General features: G+C 44.5%; 1 protein-coding gene and 1 pseudogene across 5 annotated transcripts in view; both read right to left on the minus strand.

Moving 5' to 3' along the window:
• BLM (BLM RecQ like helicase) overlaps positions 1 to 13698 on the minus strand; it is an 89874-nt gene that overhangs the window by 12740 nt on the left and 63436 nt on the right. For all 5 annotated transcript variants that reach the window (XM_047086623.1, XM_047086627.1, XM_047086626.1 and 2 more), the window contains 3 exons: positions 10552 to 10747; positions 7870 to 8060; positions 3808 to 3955 (listed from right to left, as the gene is read on the minus strand). In XM_047086623.1, the coding sequence (XP_046942579.1) occupies positions 3808 to 3955; positions 7870 to 8060; positions 10552 to 10747 (535 nt within the window). The remainder of the gene's footprint in view (positions 1 to 3807; positions 3956 to 7869; positions 8061 to 10551; positions 10748 to 13698) is intronic.
• On the minus strand, positions 10916 to 12415 carry LOC124517281 (thioredoxin-like protein 4B; annotated as a pseudogene).

Here is a 13698-nt window from a genome sequence, read left to right on the forward strand (position 1 = left end):
GAGATCGTGACCTGGCTGAAGTCGGACGCTTAACCGACTGCGCCACCCAGGCGCCCCTAGTCATGTTTTAAGTAGCTTTCGCTTTTAGCTCTTCTGGTGGCAACCTCCACAGGCAACCCTCACTCTTGCTGTCATCCCACCAGCCAGAGCCACTGCCTGACAATTTAGCTGCTGACCCCCACTGTGAAAGATAAAGCTTTATCTCATTTTTACCTCTCACTTTCTCTTGCCCCAGATTTGGCTAGTTATACATTAATATTGGTTCATGTATTGATTATTTTCTAACTTTATTTATTAAAAAACATTTTTTTTAATGTTTTTTTATTTTTGAGACAGGGAGAGGCAGAGCATGAACGGAGGAGGGGTAGAGGGAGAGGGAGACCCAGAATCCGAAGCAGGTTCCAGGTTCTGAGCTATTGGCACAGAGCCCAACACGGGGCTCGAACTCACAGACTGTGAGATCGTGACCTGAGTCAAAGTCGGACTCTGCTCAACCGAATGAGCCAGCTAGGCGCCCCTATTTTCTAACTTTAGATAGAACTTCTGGCTACTCCCTCTACCTTCTACCTCGGAGGTTATTAATACCTCGAGTATTCCAAGTACTTTCTTTTATTTACTGTACTTATATTTTTATATCATCAAGATTAACACATCCTGTCCTGCGCCCCACACGTTGAAGTCTGTACATTGCCTCTAACCGTTGTAGGTTGTCAGCAGAGTTTCCGTCCCTACTAAGAAAGTCCTGACTCCTGCGTAACCCTCCGGAGAATGTTTACTGCATCCAGACAAATGGATCATTTTTTTGCTACATTTTATCGATGACTCAAAATCGTGTGACAATTTCCTTTGTTTTATATTTGACCTTGGCTCTCTTTCCATAATCTTTCCCATGGAATTTCTAAGTGCCTTTCTCTTTCTGTTGAGAAATAAATATACGTCCTTCACTGTTCTCAAAAATTTTCATTTCTTATTCCTTCTCTACACTGCTTGGGACCTGTTTTTCTTGACTTCCTGTTACAATCTGCACAGACTGTTCATTGGACCTGCTTCACAGCTGTGGATCTGGGCTTTCTTCCCCCCGGACCCATGGGTCAGCTTCCCTGTTTACGGTATCACTTCTTTGCCTTCTAGTCTCTAAGGTTGCTGATATTAATCTGATGCCAGTTTGGCTTTGGTTTCTTTCTTTCCAGAATATGCCACTGTGGCATATTCCAGAAGGGGTCCAGAATATGCCACTGTGGCATAAAAATTACCTTGAGCAGAAGGCATCTGAGTTCCTGAAATCTCTTATCTGTAAAAAGCAGAGACCTCCCCCCAAAACTCCAATGTCATAAATTCTCTCCCTGGGAGTAACCAGAGAAGACCGGTTTTTATCACTGGAGATGAGAAGCCTCCATACCACTCCTAAACATCGTCACAGAACTATCTTATCTCCTTCTCTTCTATTCTAAGGGCCCATTCATCTTTCCAAAAACACCCCCAACATTTGTTTTCCTTTAAGTGTCCTTTCCCCTCTTCCCCTTCCCCTATTAAGATGGTATATAAGCTCCAATTTTTAAAAAATGATTATATATTTCTGAGAGAGAGAGAGAGCGTGAAAGCAGGGGAAGGGCAGAGAGAGGGGGACAGAGGATCTGAAGTGGGATCCAGGCTGACTGCTGACAGCAGTGAGCCTGATGTGGGGCTCGAACTCACAAACCCTGAGATGGTGACCTGAGCCAAAGTCAAGATGCTCAACCAACTGAGCCACCCAGGCACCCCTAAGCCCCAATTTTAATAGGCCCTTTGAGTCACATTTTGATTAAATCTGTCTTTTGTCAGTTTAATTCACAGGCCCCCAAACATTAAATCTAACAGGGTGGAGGAAAAGTTTTTCTTCACCAACATCACTTTATTCTTGGTATTCTTTTTATCCCTTTTTTTTTTTTTTTAAATAAGATTTGTTTTATTTTTAGAGGGTGAGTAAGCTGGGGAGAGAGGGGCAGAGGGAGGGAAAGAGAGAGAGGGAGAGGGAGAGGAGACAGAAGAGAGGGAGAGACAGAGAATCCCAAGCAGGCCCCATACACAGCGTAGAGTCCAATGCTGGACTCGATCCCATGACCCTAGGATCCTAATCTGAGCTGAAATCAAGAGTCAGATGCTCAACCGATTAAGCTACTCAGGTGCCCCATACTCTTGGTATCCTTAAATCTCATAAAGCATCTCCTTTGGCATTCGGTGGACATTTTAATCTGAAAGCTTTTTACTCTTTCATTCAGGGAAATTTGATAATTCCTTCTAATTCTATTTCAAAAATTTTGTCAGACTTCACATCTCCTAAGAAGTGATCTATATTTTTTCTCATATTTTCCATGTATCTTTTTGCTCAAGTCTTAAAAGATTTTCTTCACTTTACCTTCCAACATTTCCACTAAATTTACTATGTCAATCACTTAGAATTTTTAACAGCTCTTTCTCATTCTTTGTTTCTTTCCCATAACATTTTATTATTACTTAAGTCTTTGCGAAGAAACTAAATTATGAGTTTGCCCTCTCTTCTCCCTAAAGCTACTACTTATTTTGTAAATTGTCTCTATACTCAGGGTCAAACACTTACTTGGTTTCTCCTTTGACTGTCCAGTTGTAGTTAACCTTCAGGGATCAGGTTAAACTTCTGAAGTGGTTTGCCCCCTGCTATTTTGCATCTATTTCCCCCTAAATCCCTCCAGTGAACAGAGATATCCAGTTTGCAGGTTTGCTTTAGGCTGGGTGGTCCCCAAATGCCGCTTGGGGGCTCTGGCCCCTAACTCAGCTGCCTTTCTATTCCTCGGGCACTTGATTTTTGTTTTGGAATCAATTCCAGGCTGGCATTTGATGGAGTTCTTTCGTGGGCCGACTTTAACTGCCCCCTCCTGTTTGTGGCTCCTCTGTTTACACTCCCACCCCCGGGACCTGGAGACTCAGTCTGAGGCCTCCTGACAATGGGAGTTCTGCCTGGTTGAGAGCCCTCCTCGTCTAAGACTCTCTCCTTCATTAATTTTGCACGGTGGCTTATTGTATTTCATTCCGCTCGTCAACATGCTTCCATTCGTTCCCTAAAAGATTTGAAAAATCTTGAATCTGATGATGGGCTCTCTCTGGTTACCGATGCCCTTGTGAATCAAATCCCCATTTTATTTCCACACTATTATTTTGACAGGGCCTCAAAACAAACAAAAAAAAGAAGACAGATACTTCTGCCCAGGCTGCCGTCCAGAAATGGAAGTCACTCAACAGGCGACTCTCCAAGCAAGTTATACTCCATTCATTCAGATGAGGTTGTATATGCGTTAATATTTTCTTTGTATCTATTTTTATTATTCCTATTGTTTTTATTGGTGTATCGTTGACATACAACGTTATATCAATTTTGGGGGTACAACATAGTGATTCAACAACTATACACGTTATGCTCCGCCCGCCATGACACCGACTGACACCACACGACGTTTTTACAACAGTATCGCCTACATTTCCTGTGCTGTGCTTCTAGTTCCCGTGACATCTGCATTTTCTAACTGTAAGTTTGTACCTCTTAATCCCCTGTACCCACTTTGCCCTATTACTTGCTTCTCTGAATGTGAAAACCTCACCTTAGTAACATATAAATTCTACACAAATAATTGTTATCATTCATAAAAGCTGATTTCTTTTGTTACTCAAGAAGTTTTATTCTGAAATCCTTAAGTTCTACAAGACAAAAGAGATTTTTTTCCACGTACTTGAGATGATTTCTGTAGATGTTCAATTTCAACTGCTGTAACTGCAACTATAAAACAGAGAACTTACCCAAGAAAATGTCGACCAGCATATTCATAGTAAATCTCCCAGAAGGACCTGCAGGGGGTTTGTTTCGTGTTCCTTGTGCTGAACTATGTTCTTGAACAAATCTTACAATATCTTTTACATCATCAGTCACATCTCTTGTCTTACAATCCTATGAATAAAAAGAGATTACTTTCGGTGTAATTAAGATGATAACCTAGACTGCTAGGGTTTAATAGTAACAACGGTAGTCTCACAACAAACCGTTTCCACACCAAAACCAAGACCAAAACCCAAGTTCCAACTGTTCTTTCTTTTCTAAGTTCTTACACTGACCCTGTGTCTAGAACAATTAGCACTCCACTACGTATGTTTTATTGCTGTGTTACAGACATACCTCTCATCTTTCAATTACCCGATAGCATGCTGTGGGTGGGACTGTTGTCTCCTTCTTTTCAAACCCCTCATGCCTTCTAGAACAGTGCTCTGGCATTTACTTGGATGGTGACCTCTGATCACTTTTGGGGCTTTGATGGCACAGTCAACCCTTTTAATGGTCTCGTCAGTTTGCTCTCTCCTTCTCCTCACTGGTCTCCCAACGCGGCCTACTTCTTTAAGCCCCCATTACCACAGGACCTGTCTGCTTTCATCTATCCTGCCTCTGTAAACTCACAGTACTAACCACCTGCTGTTCTCAAAAGTGGCATCATGCTCCTGGCCTCCGTCTATGCAGCCCCCTTACCTTCTAACCCTTGTTCATCTGCTGCAGTCTAACAACCTCAAGACAAACAGGTTTCTTGTCTTATTCTAGAAATTGGTGGTGATTCTGAGGCTCTGTCTGGGACCTTCATGAAACAGGGCCCTGTCCTCCCCTCGCACACCATTCCTGCCTTGATTCTTGGTGACTCGGCAGACAGATGATCCCCCACACCTTGGCCTCTGGCATCCTGATCTCCTCTGCCCTAGTGACCCTGTCCTCTGTGAATGCCAGCTGTTCACGTCCATGGTCATGCCCACCACCTTGGCCTCACTAATAACGGCAACCCCTTTATTCTACGACTGCCACCTCACGCCATCTAGTACATTCTGAGCCTAACAATCCACCGGGCCTGCCCATCCACGGGTTCCCATCAGATGATCTCTTGACTCAGCCTAAATTCCACAGCGGTCATTACAATACTACTGGTCCACATAACTTCAACTCCCTGGCCCTTAGGCCACCTCATCACATTCACTGCTTGACACACAGTAGATCCAATTCTTCACCACTCCGTGCCTGTACCTCAGTAGCTGAACTTGGCTGGAGAAACACATGCAACCACGCTGAATGTCTGCGCTTTCAGCAAATGGCCACAGACCTCAGGGGGACCCTGACCACGGCCAGGTGATCATCATACATCCCCAGTCTATCACTCCTCTGCTCTCTTAGAGCAGGAGTCGGCATACCGTGGCCTACGAGCTGGATGCCGGTTTCTATAAATCAAATTTTACCGGAACATAGCCATGGAAAATCGATGTATTTATTGTTTATGTCTGCTTTGGGGCTAAGAGAGCAGAGCTGGGCACCTGTGACAGAGACCCTGATACCAAGGTGCACAAAGCCTGACAGACTTCCTCTGGCCCTTTAAGATAAAGTCTGCCGAACTGTCCTAGCCGACCACTTCCCATTCTGCTTGCTCTTCAATCACTCTCTTATCCTGGCCGCTGCCGACCTTGCCTGCTTCTTCACTGAGAAAACTGAAGCAGCCGGAAGAGAGCTTTTGCAGATTCCTTCACAACATCGATCACCGGCGCCAGTCCTGCACGGCCTTCTCTTTCCTCCTGCTATTCCAGATGAACTCTAGGTTCCTGCCTAAAGCCAATCTCTCGAGTTGCACATTAGACACCCCCCCCACCCCCCGTCTATTCAAGGACACTGCTCCAGCGGTTCTCTCCTCTCTCCTCACGTGTCAACGTTTCATCCTGGACAAGTGCATTCCTATCAGTGCAGCCACGAGCTGCTTCCCCTGCCAGCTGCTGTTTCGTTTCTCTGCTCATCCTTGAAGCACAACTGGTAAGAGTTCTCTATATTCACCGTCTCCAGTTTTGCCCCCATCTACTGAAACTGGTCAAACAAATGCAAGCCGCCTCGATTCCCGTGGCGCTAAATCCAGTGGCGTCTTCCTGGTCCCTTCCCTGCTTAGCTTAGCGGCAGGGTTTGAGCGGCTCGCACACCCTCCTTTCTGAACCACTTTCTGGGCGTATTTTTGGTTTTCCTCTGACCTTGCTACCTCTCTTTCTTGGTCGCCTTTCCTTGCTCCTCCTCTTCTCCTTAACCTCTTAATGTCCCAGGGCTCAGAGGTTTGGTTTTCTTCTCTTCGGTCTAAACTTAAATCCCGGAAGATTTCATCTGCGCACGTGGCTTCGAATACCACCTATATGCCCAAATCCCTATGTACCACAAGCCTCTTTCCAGAATTCCTCAATTAACAGACACACCTAACTCAATATACCATAAACCTAACTGATCCATCCTGCCAAATGTCCTGCCCCAAATGTCCTGGTGTGGAGGGTCACACCACGCCTCCAGTTACTCGGCCCTCCATTCGCTGCTCTGGCCTGCCTTTTCCTTTCCCCTTAACTCTTGGCCCTGCTCAGCTACACGGGCTCCCCCACTATCCCCCCAATGCATAGGTATGCCCCCCCGCCCCACCTTGGGTCCAAGAATGCCCACATCCAGGGAACGGCATCTTTGCAATAAGACTTCCCTGGGCCACCTTACCCAATACCACATTGTGCCCCCTACCTGCTACTCCTGACTCCTTATACTCCTGTGTTTGACACGCACTTATGCTTTTGTATTCAGTTTCCCTCTGCTAGAACGTAAGCCCCACAAGGGCAAGGATGCTTATATCCTGTTCAGTGATGCATCCCAAACTCCTAGAACAGCGCATGACACAGAGCAGGCACTCAACAAATATTTGCTAAACGAGAAGTGACTGGCAGCATCTACAGGGGAGGGCTGGGGGCAGGCTGAGGCAGGGGCGGTGGGGGGGTGGGGGATGGCTGCCGATCCACGATTCCACCCCAAGGGAGGGTATATCACCCTCTGCTCTGGCCAGCACTGCAGATCTTTGTAACTACTTTATTCTTCACATGGTATCACGATATGTGAATCCACGTCTGTCTGTCCCCCTCCAGTCTATGAACTGGCCCACACCATGTTCATCTGTGAATCCCTAGCACCTTGCAGACGTTTTTGTTTTTGTTTTTTAATTTTTTTAATGTTTATTCATTTTTGAGAGACAGAGACAGAGCATAAGTGAGGGGAGGGGCAGAGAGAGAGGGAGACACAGAATCCCAAGCAGGCTCCAGCCTCCGAGCTGTCAGCACAGAGCCTGACGCGGGGCTGGCTCTCGTGAATCACGAGATCATGACCTGAACCCAAGTTGGACGCTCAACCGACTGAGCCACCCAGGAGCCCACCAACATTTCAAATAATGTGAAAATGCTCTGTTGAGTACAGAGACATTAAAACACAGAATCACCATGATAGGTAAAATAAAGTACCTGATGAATGAATTTAACAACTTCTCACAGTTATTTTTAGGACAGACAATAGCAAACTCATCTAGAAGCTACTGCTATTCATTCTTTATAGGTTTTAAATAACCAATTTATAGAATAACGTAATTGACCTGATTCAAATGCACGGTCCACTAGTTAGTATAACTCTTTTGAAAAGGAGTTCTTCCAATATAAATTGGAATTTGATTTAAATATTCTACCTGTACATGTCAGATCTTTTTGGATTATCTACAGATTAACGATATTTCTAAAATATTCTGTAACCTTTGGTACACATCTATAACCTTAGCATTTTGGACAGGTCCAGTAAACTTTTCATAGGCTTCTAATTTGAAAACTATTCCACAGAATTACTACTAAATGTTTCTATTCCAAATTACTATGGGAAAGAAGCCACCTTCCCCAGTTCAGTCCCCAAGGGCCCACGTATGGTAACCTAACTTGGCTAAATTAAGAAAGAAAAAACAAAGTCCTAGCAATTTCCTGAATTACAAAGAATTTGAAACTTTCTCATTTTACCTTGGTTTTACAGCAATTATCACAAGAAACATCTGGGTATTTCTTACAAAAATCAGGATTAAATCCATTTTCACCAAAGTAAGCCAAAAGCTGTATTCTCCTGCATTCTGTTATATTTTCACAGTAGTGCACCATACTATACAAATTGTTGAAGTGAGTCTCTCTTGTATGATGGTTTCCATCCTTCTCCACTGAAAGAGGTGAAGCACATAGTAAAGACACTTATTAGAGTAGAAAAATAGAAGAAAACACTACAAAAATGTTTAGAATAGATTAATATAATTTTAAATCTTAAATGAAATAAAATTACTAGTAGCCATTATATATCAACATAACATCATTCTATAGTATAATCAACTGAGTATGTTTATCCCTCAAATTTTTAGTTTTATAGGAATAAATGAAGATTGTCATCAAGAGTGGCTGAACAATTTTTTTTAAATCTTCGTTGTTCCCAACAATGAAAATCTGACTGGACTTTACTGTACTTATCAGACACTCATGTACTTGACTGCACGTCCAAAGTCAGCAGAGCATGGAACTATGGCAGCGGGCCGCACGCCTCCCTGGGCATCTGGGATGGAAGCAGTTAAGCCAGTGGCTCCAGAACCGTGCTGAGGAGCCCCGGGGTGCTGCGGTGAATACTGCGGGGTATTTTATTTTATTTTATTTTTTTTTTATTATTTTTTTTTTTTTATTTTTTTTCAATGTTTATTTATTTTTGGGACAGAGAGAGACAGAGCATGAACGGGGGAGGGGCAGAGAGAGAGGGAGACACAGAATCAGAAACAGGCTCCAGGCTCTGAGCCATCAGCCCAGAGCCTGACGCGGGGCTCGAACTCACGGACTGCGAGATCGTGACCTGGCTGAAGTTGGACGCTTAACCGACTGCGCCACCCAGGCGCCCCACTGCGGGGTATTTTAAATGTCAGGGAAACACAGCAGCACCTAACATCTCCTGGCACCACACAAAACGCTAGTCTGCGGGGCCGCCCCATGTTCATCTCTGTGAAACTGAAGTGTTGGAGGCTGTTGGGATAAAAACAAGTACCTCCAGAAAACCCGTGTGAAACAGGAAGTAAGGGTAGCAGCTTCTAATCTAATTTCAAGGTTTGAGAATGACGCACACATACTCACCATTGGCAAGCAACTGCGGTTAGTTAAGAAAGAAAATAAAATTTGTTTTTCTAGTTTACGAGTACTATTTTTTTCCAAAATGTTGCTAAGTGTTTAAGACTTTAAATGCTTATTAAACTGTTTGGACCTAACTTAATACAGGTTCTGTTTCAAAACACACATGGACACACTGAGTTTAAAAGTTTCATTTTTTCACTGAGAATCGTCTTGTTACATAGAGTGCAAGGGGCGTGGGCTTTGGGGGTCAGGCAGACCTGGGCCCCGACAGGGCGCTGCCGCTTACCGGCTCGCATCTCACGTCCTTGTCCGTGAAATGAGGGGAGAAATGGCAGCACCTGTCAGGCTTGTCGTGCAGCCTGAGCGAAGGGGTATAATCAAGCAGTGAAGGTGGCAGCATACGGCGGGTGCCAAGCGATGCCCTCTGTCAGTATCGCTACCACTGTCCTTCCACTTGCCCCCCATCCTACTGCTGCTGCTGCTCATGGGGGCTCCTTAATGAAGCTCCCTTTTCTCATCGGACAAACTCTGCCTCAAAAGCCAGGCACTATGAGCAAAAAAGGTGATACAATATTTGGCACGGTGCCTGGTAAGTGTCACATCCCATATGTAGTATCTCTGGCGGGGTCCGTTCAAAAGCAGTCTCAAAATAGAAAACTTACTTAGGAAATACATTTAACTAGCACAACGTAATAGAAAAACGGGCAAAGGGCATAACAAAACTCTAAAATACGTATCCGCTTTGACCTGGTAAGTCTAAGTCTGGAAACGTATCCTATGTACACAAGCGCACAAACGCCCAAAGATACCCGTACAAAAATGCTCGATGTTGCACTGCTGATAACGTGAAAACCAAGAAATAATCTAGGTCTCTATTCAAAGAGGACTGGTTAAGTAGACATAGAATAAACCGTACTAGGGAATTCTAGGTAGTCAAACCACACGTGGCTACATCTTAGCGTAGAATGAAAACAGTAAGGTCACTGTACGTCTACGTAGGACAGGCACATCCCACTCACATTGCAAAATACATGCATTTGGCAGGGGTAAACAGCAAATACAAAATACTGCTTATCTCTGATGGGGGGTGGGTGGGGGGTTGAGATAGGAGAGGGACATACGGGGGGGGTTTATTTCTTAACCTGGTGGTACCTGAGCGTTCGTTACTCCTTCCATTCTACCATTCTGCGTGTTTGAAATATGTGTTACATGCAAGGACGCATGCAGAGATTGAATCTGGAAGGACAAAGGAAACCAACAGCTGGGGTTCTTTCCTAGAGTAGAACTGTATACAAGCATGCTTTGGAAATTTTCTGCCTCATGCACGTCCATATACACACGCCTGCATCATTTGAGTTTTACGTGATAAGCGTGTAATACTTGTGCAATAAAAGTGAACTGAAGTAAAATTTCCATATCTACATAAACACTTCTAGTTTTCTACGACTATTTGAAGGAAACTGGACCAGAAGTATCACAATAGCAGGAGGAGATTACTATCACGAGGCTGAAAAGGACAGGATGTCTCTACAACGGGGCTTGACTTACTCAAGATGAGTCTCTTCAGTCTGGTCACATCATGATAGGTATAGAACAGCAGGCAGTGAGATATTTCCCCATCTCTCCCCGCTCTGCCCGATTCCTGGTAGTAACCCTCCACGGATTTAGGGAGAGACGCGTGGATCACAAATCGCACGTCGGGTTTGTCAATCCCCATTCCGAATGCTATTGTTGCACAGATAACCTGATGGGAGAGCAAAAGCCTGTTAGACTCATAACAGACTTAAAGACACATTTTAATCACAGATGCCTCTAAAAGCTCTATCCTCTATTTTACTTTAAAATGCACTCTATACAACTATCTAGTTTCTTTCTTTTTCTCTTTTTCTTTTTCTCTTTTTCTTTCCTTTCCTTCCTTCCTTCCTTCCTTCCTTCCTTCCTTCCTTCCTTCCTTCCTTCCTTCCTTCCTTTTTTCTCCTATCGGTAGAAAATCATTTATTCCAAGAGAAACTGAGATAATAAGGACTGGAGACAGGAGAGCATGAGACAAATACATGAGTGGAGAAACAGGTGAGGGTGAGGGTATGTGTGTGGGTACCTTTAGGGTAAAAAATAAGTACTTCTGTTCTTACGGGAAGTGATTTCCTATCTTACTTGTATATCAAAATCAACATAAATATACTAGCCAATGTTCAGAAGGATTCTGTATCATCTTAAGGACTAAAGAGAAGCACAATATAAATTTTTAAAAATCCCGCTGGGTAAAGTGACCCCAGTCATCTTGACTGCTCTGGGGTTTGCAAGGAACAGACATTTAAGCATCGCTGCTCATTGCGGTCATCAGCGTTGTCTTCTACTTGGGGGTGGGGTATTTTCTACCCAAGTCAGCACTCTTCTCCGCTGGGATGCTAAACACACGTCCGAAGGACTCCAGGAAAATGGCACAGCTGGGTTCAGGTACTGTTTCACGATGTGCTTTTTTCTGCAACTTTGACAGTAGTGAATGCGCTAAATGTCTTGATAGAGAAGGTCACATTTGGGAATATTCTTGGGATCAGTAAGACTTTGGACAATAAGCTTTCCCCTCACTGCTCCTCGATAAATTACTTCAACCACATCTATGAAGTCTTGCTTGGTTTTGAAACTTCCCACAAACTTAGTGTGATCAGGAGACCCCTAATTCACTTTCATGTCCTGCCCATCGAAGAAGAACACAGTAGATGGAATATAACTGATGTCAAAACAGTGCGTGTAAACGGGAGTTCGGTCCACATCTACCAGACACATGGCAGCCATTCTACTCAGGTCAGAAGACGTCTTAGAAGGATATATCATCTGGCTGCAGACAGACAGGATCCTCATCTCTCCCAAACCTGAGAACCAACGCCTTCTCTGCAGTACTTTTTATTGCTTGGTCTACTTCTTTTTTGCTAGTTAGCTTGGGCAACAGGAAGCTCACCTCGACATGATCCAAATATTTATCCTCACCGTCACTCTTTATTTGTGCAAGGCACCTCCTTCTCTTCCACTCGAGGACTGTCCTCAACCCCGACCACTTCTCCAAAAGGTTGGTACACTGGCAGTTCCCTTCTTCTACACCAAAAGCAGCGACCCTAACTCAAAGTAACCCAGGGGTTGGTTACTGCCTCCCAACTCTGGCAGACCACTTAAAAAAATATATAACAACAATCTAGTTTCTTAAGTTGGTCCCATTATTTTGCATGACTAAGTGAGATCTTCATATTGATAATTTGCAATTACTACTGAGACCCAAAAAGGTAAAGAGAGGCTCGTGTGGTGGGGTGGCAGGCACTTTCTCATGGATTTGGTATTGTCACGTAAGGGGCCACTCAAGAGCAGTCAGTAACCTCCAAACGTGCTGCCGCATCTAGTTCTTTTATGTTTTTTTTTTTTAATTTTAATTTTTTTAATGTTTATTTTTGAGAGCGACAGAAAAGCGGGGGAGGGGCAGAGATGGAGGGAGACACAGAATCCGAAGCAGGCTCCAGGCTCTAAGCTGACAGCACAGAGCCCAATGCGGGGCTCCAACCCATGAGCCATGAGATCCAGACCTGAGCTGAAGTCAGATGCTTACCCAATTGAACCACCCAGGTGCCCCTCTCTTATGTTTTTGATATGGAGGTATGAGGGGTACTGCCCACACAGCCATAGCACCGAGGTCATGGTCATGATCGGGTCGCTCAGGAGCTCCAGGGTGATGACCACTGCTAGTGCCTCTGATGCTTCAGGAACCGTGGCAATGTCACCTGTGCCCGTGTTTACCGTCTGTTTTTCCCTAGTGGGAGCAGCTGATCAATCACACACCAGCTTCTTTTCCTCAACAGCTGATTTCAAAGTAAAAACTTGTGAAATTTTGGGGCGCCTGGGTGGCGCAGTCGGTTAAGCGTCCGACTTCAGCCAGGTCACGATCTTGCAGTGCGTGAGTTCGAGCCCCGCGTCAGGCTCTGGGCTGATGGCTCAGAGCCTGGAGCCTGTTTCAGATTCTGTGTCTCCCTCTCTCTCTGCCCCTCCCCCGTTCATGCTCTGTCTCTCTCTGTCCCAAAAATAAATAAACGTTGAAAAAAAAAATTAAAAAAAATAAAAAATAAAAAAAAAAACTTGTGAAATTTTTATTGGAACTCACATGGGTAAAAGTCTGACAGTTGCTTATATTAGGGGGGAAAAAAAAGACTGGAGACCATGCATCGTGGCTGATGCAAATTACTTAGGAAAACCAAGGTGACAGTTGAACTTCAGGAGCTTCATAAATTGATTTTTAGTAAAAAAACCATTTTCAAGAATAACCATGGCAGTTGCAAATTTAGGGCTTATTAACCCAAAAACATTACATCTCCAGGCAAAATTATATTATACAAATAAAGCTGCGAGACCAGTATTTCAAAAGCAACCAAACTACCTGGTAGCCAGACTGAGGCCGATGACATGATTTCGGTCACTGGGCACCAGGGAGAGGAACGGCACGCGGTGGAGTAGGCTGATAGCAAACGGGCGTGTTTGTCCACACTGGTGACGGCTGCGGCCTGAACTACAGGCTAGTCGTCCCCCCAGATTTATGGCACTTTTATCGAAGGAAATGTCCTTGGAGAGAGAAAGTCTGCCGGAGCCTCTAGTGGCTGAGAGCAGGTGGAGAGGCTGTGCAGAGTGGGGTGGCAGCCCACAGGCCCACAGGGCATG

The sequence above is a fragment of the Lynx rufus genome, unplaced genomic scaffold (genome assembly GCF_022079265.1).
Source record: "Lynx rufus isolate CCGP_SWC_20201006 ecotype Redwood Valley unplaced genomic scaffold, mLynRuf1.p SCAF_21, whole genome shotgun sequence".
NCBI classification, from domain to species: Eukaryota; Metazoa; Chordata; class Mammalia; order Carnivora; family Felidae; genus Lynx; species Lynx rufus.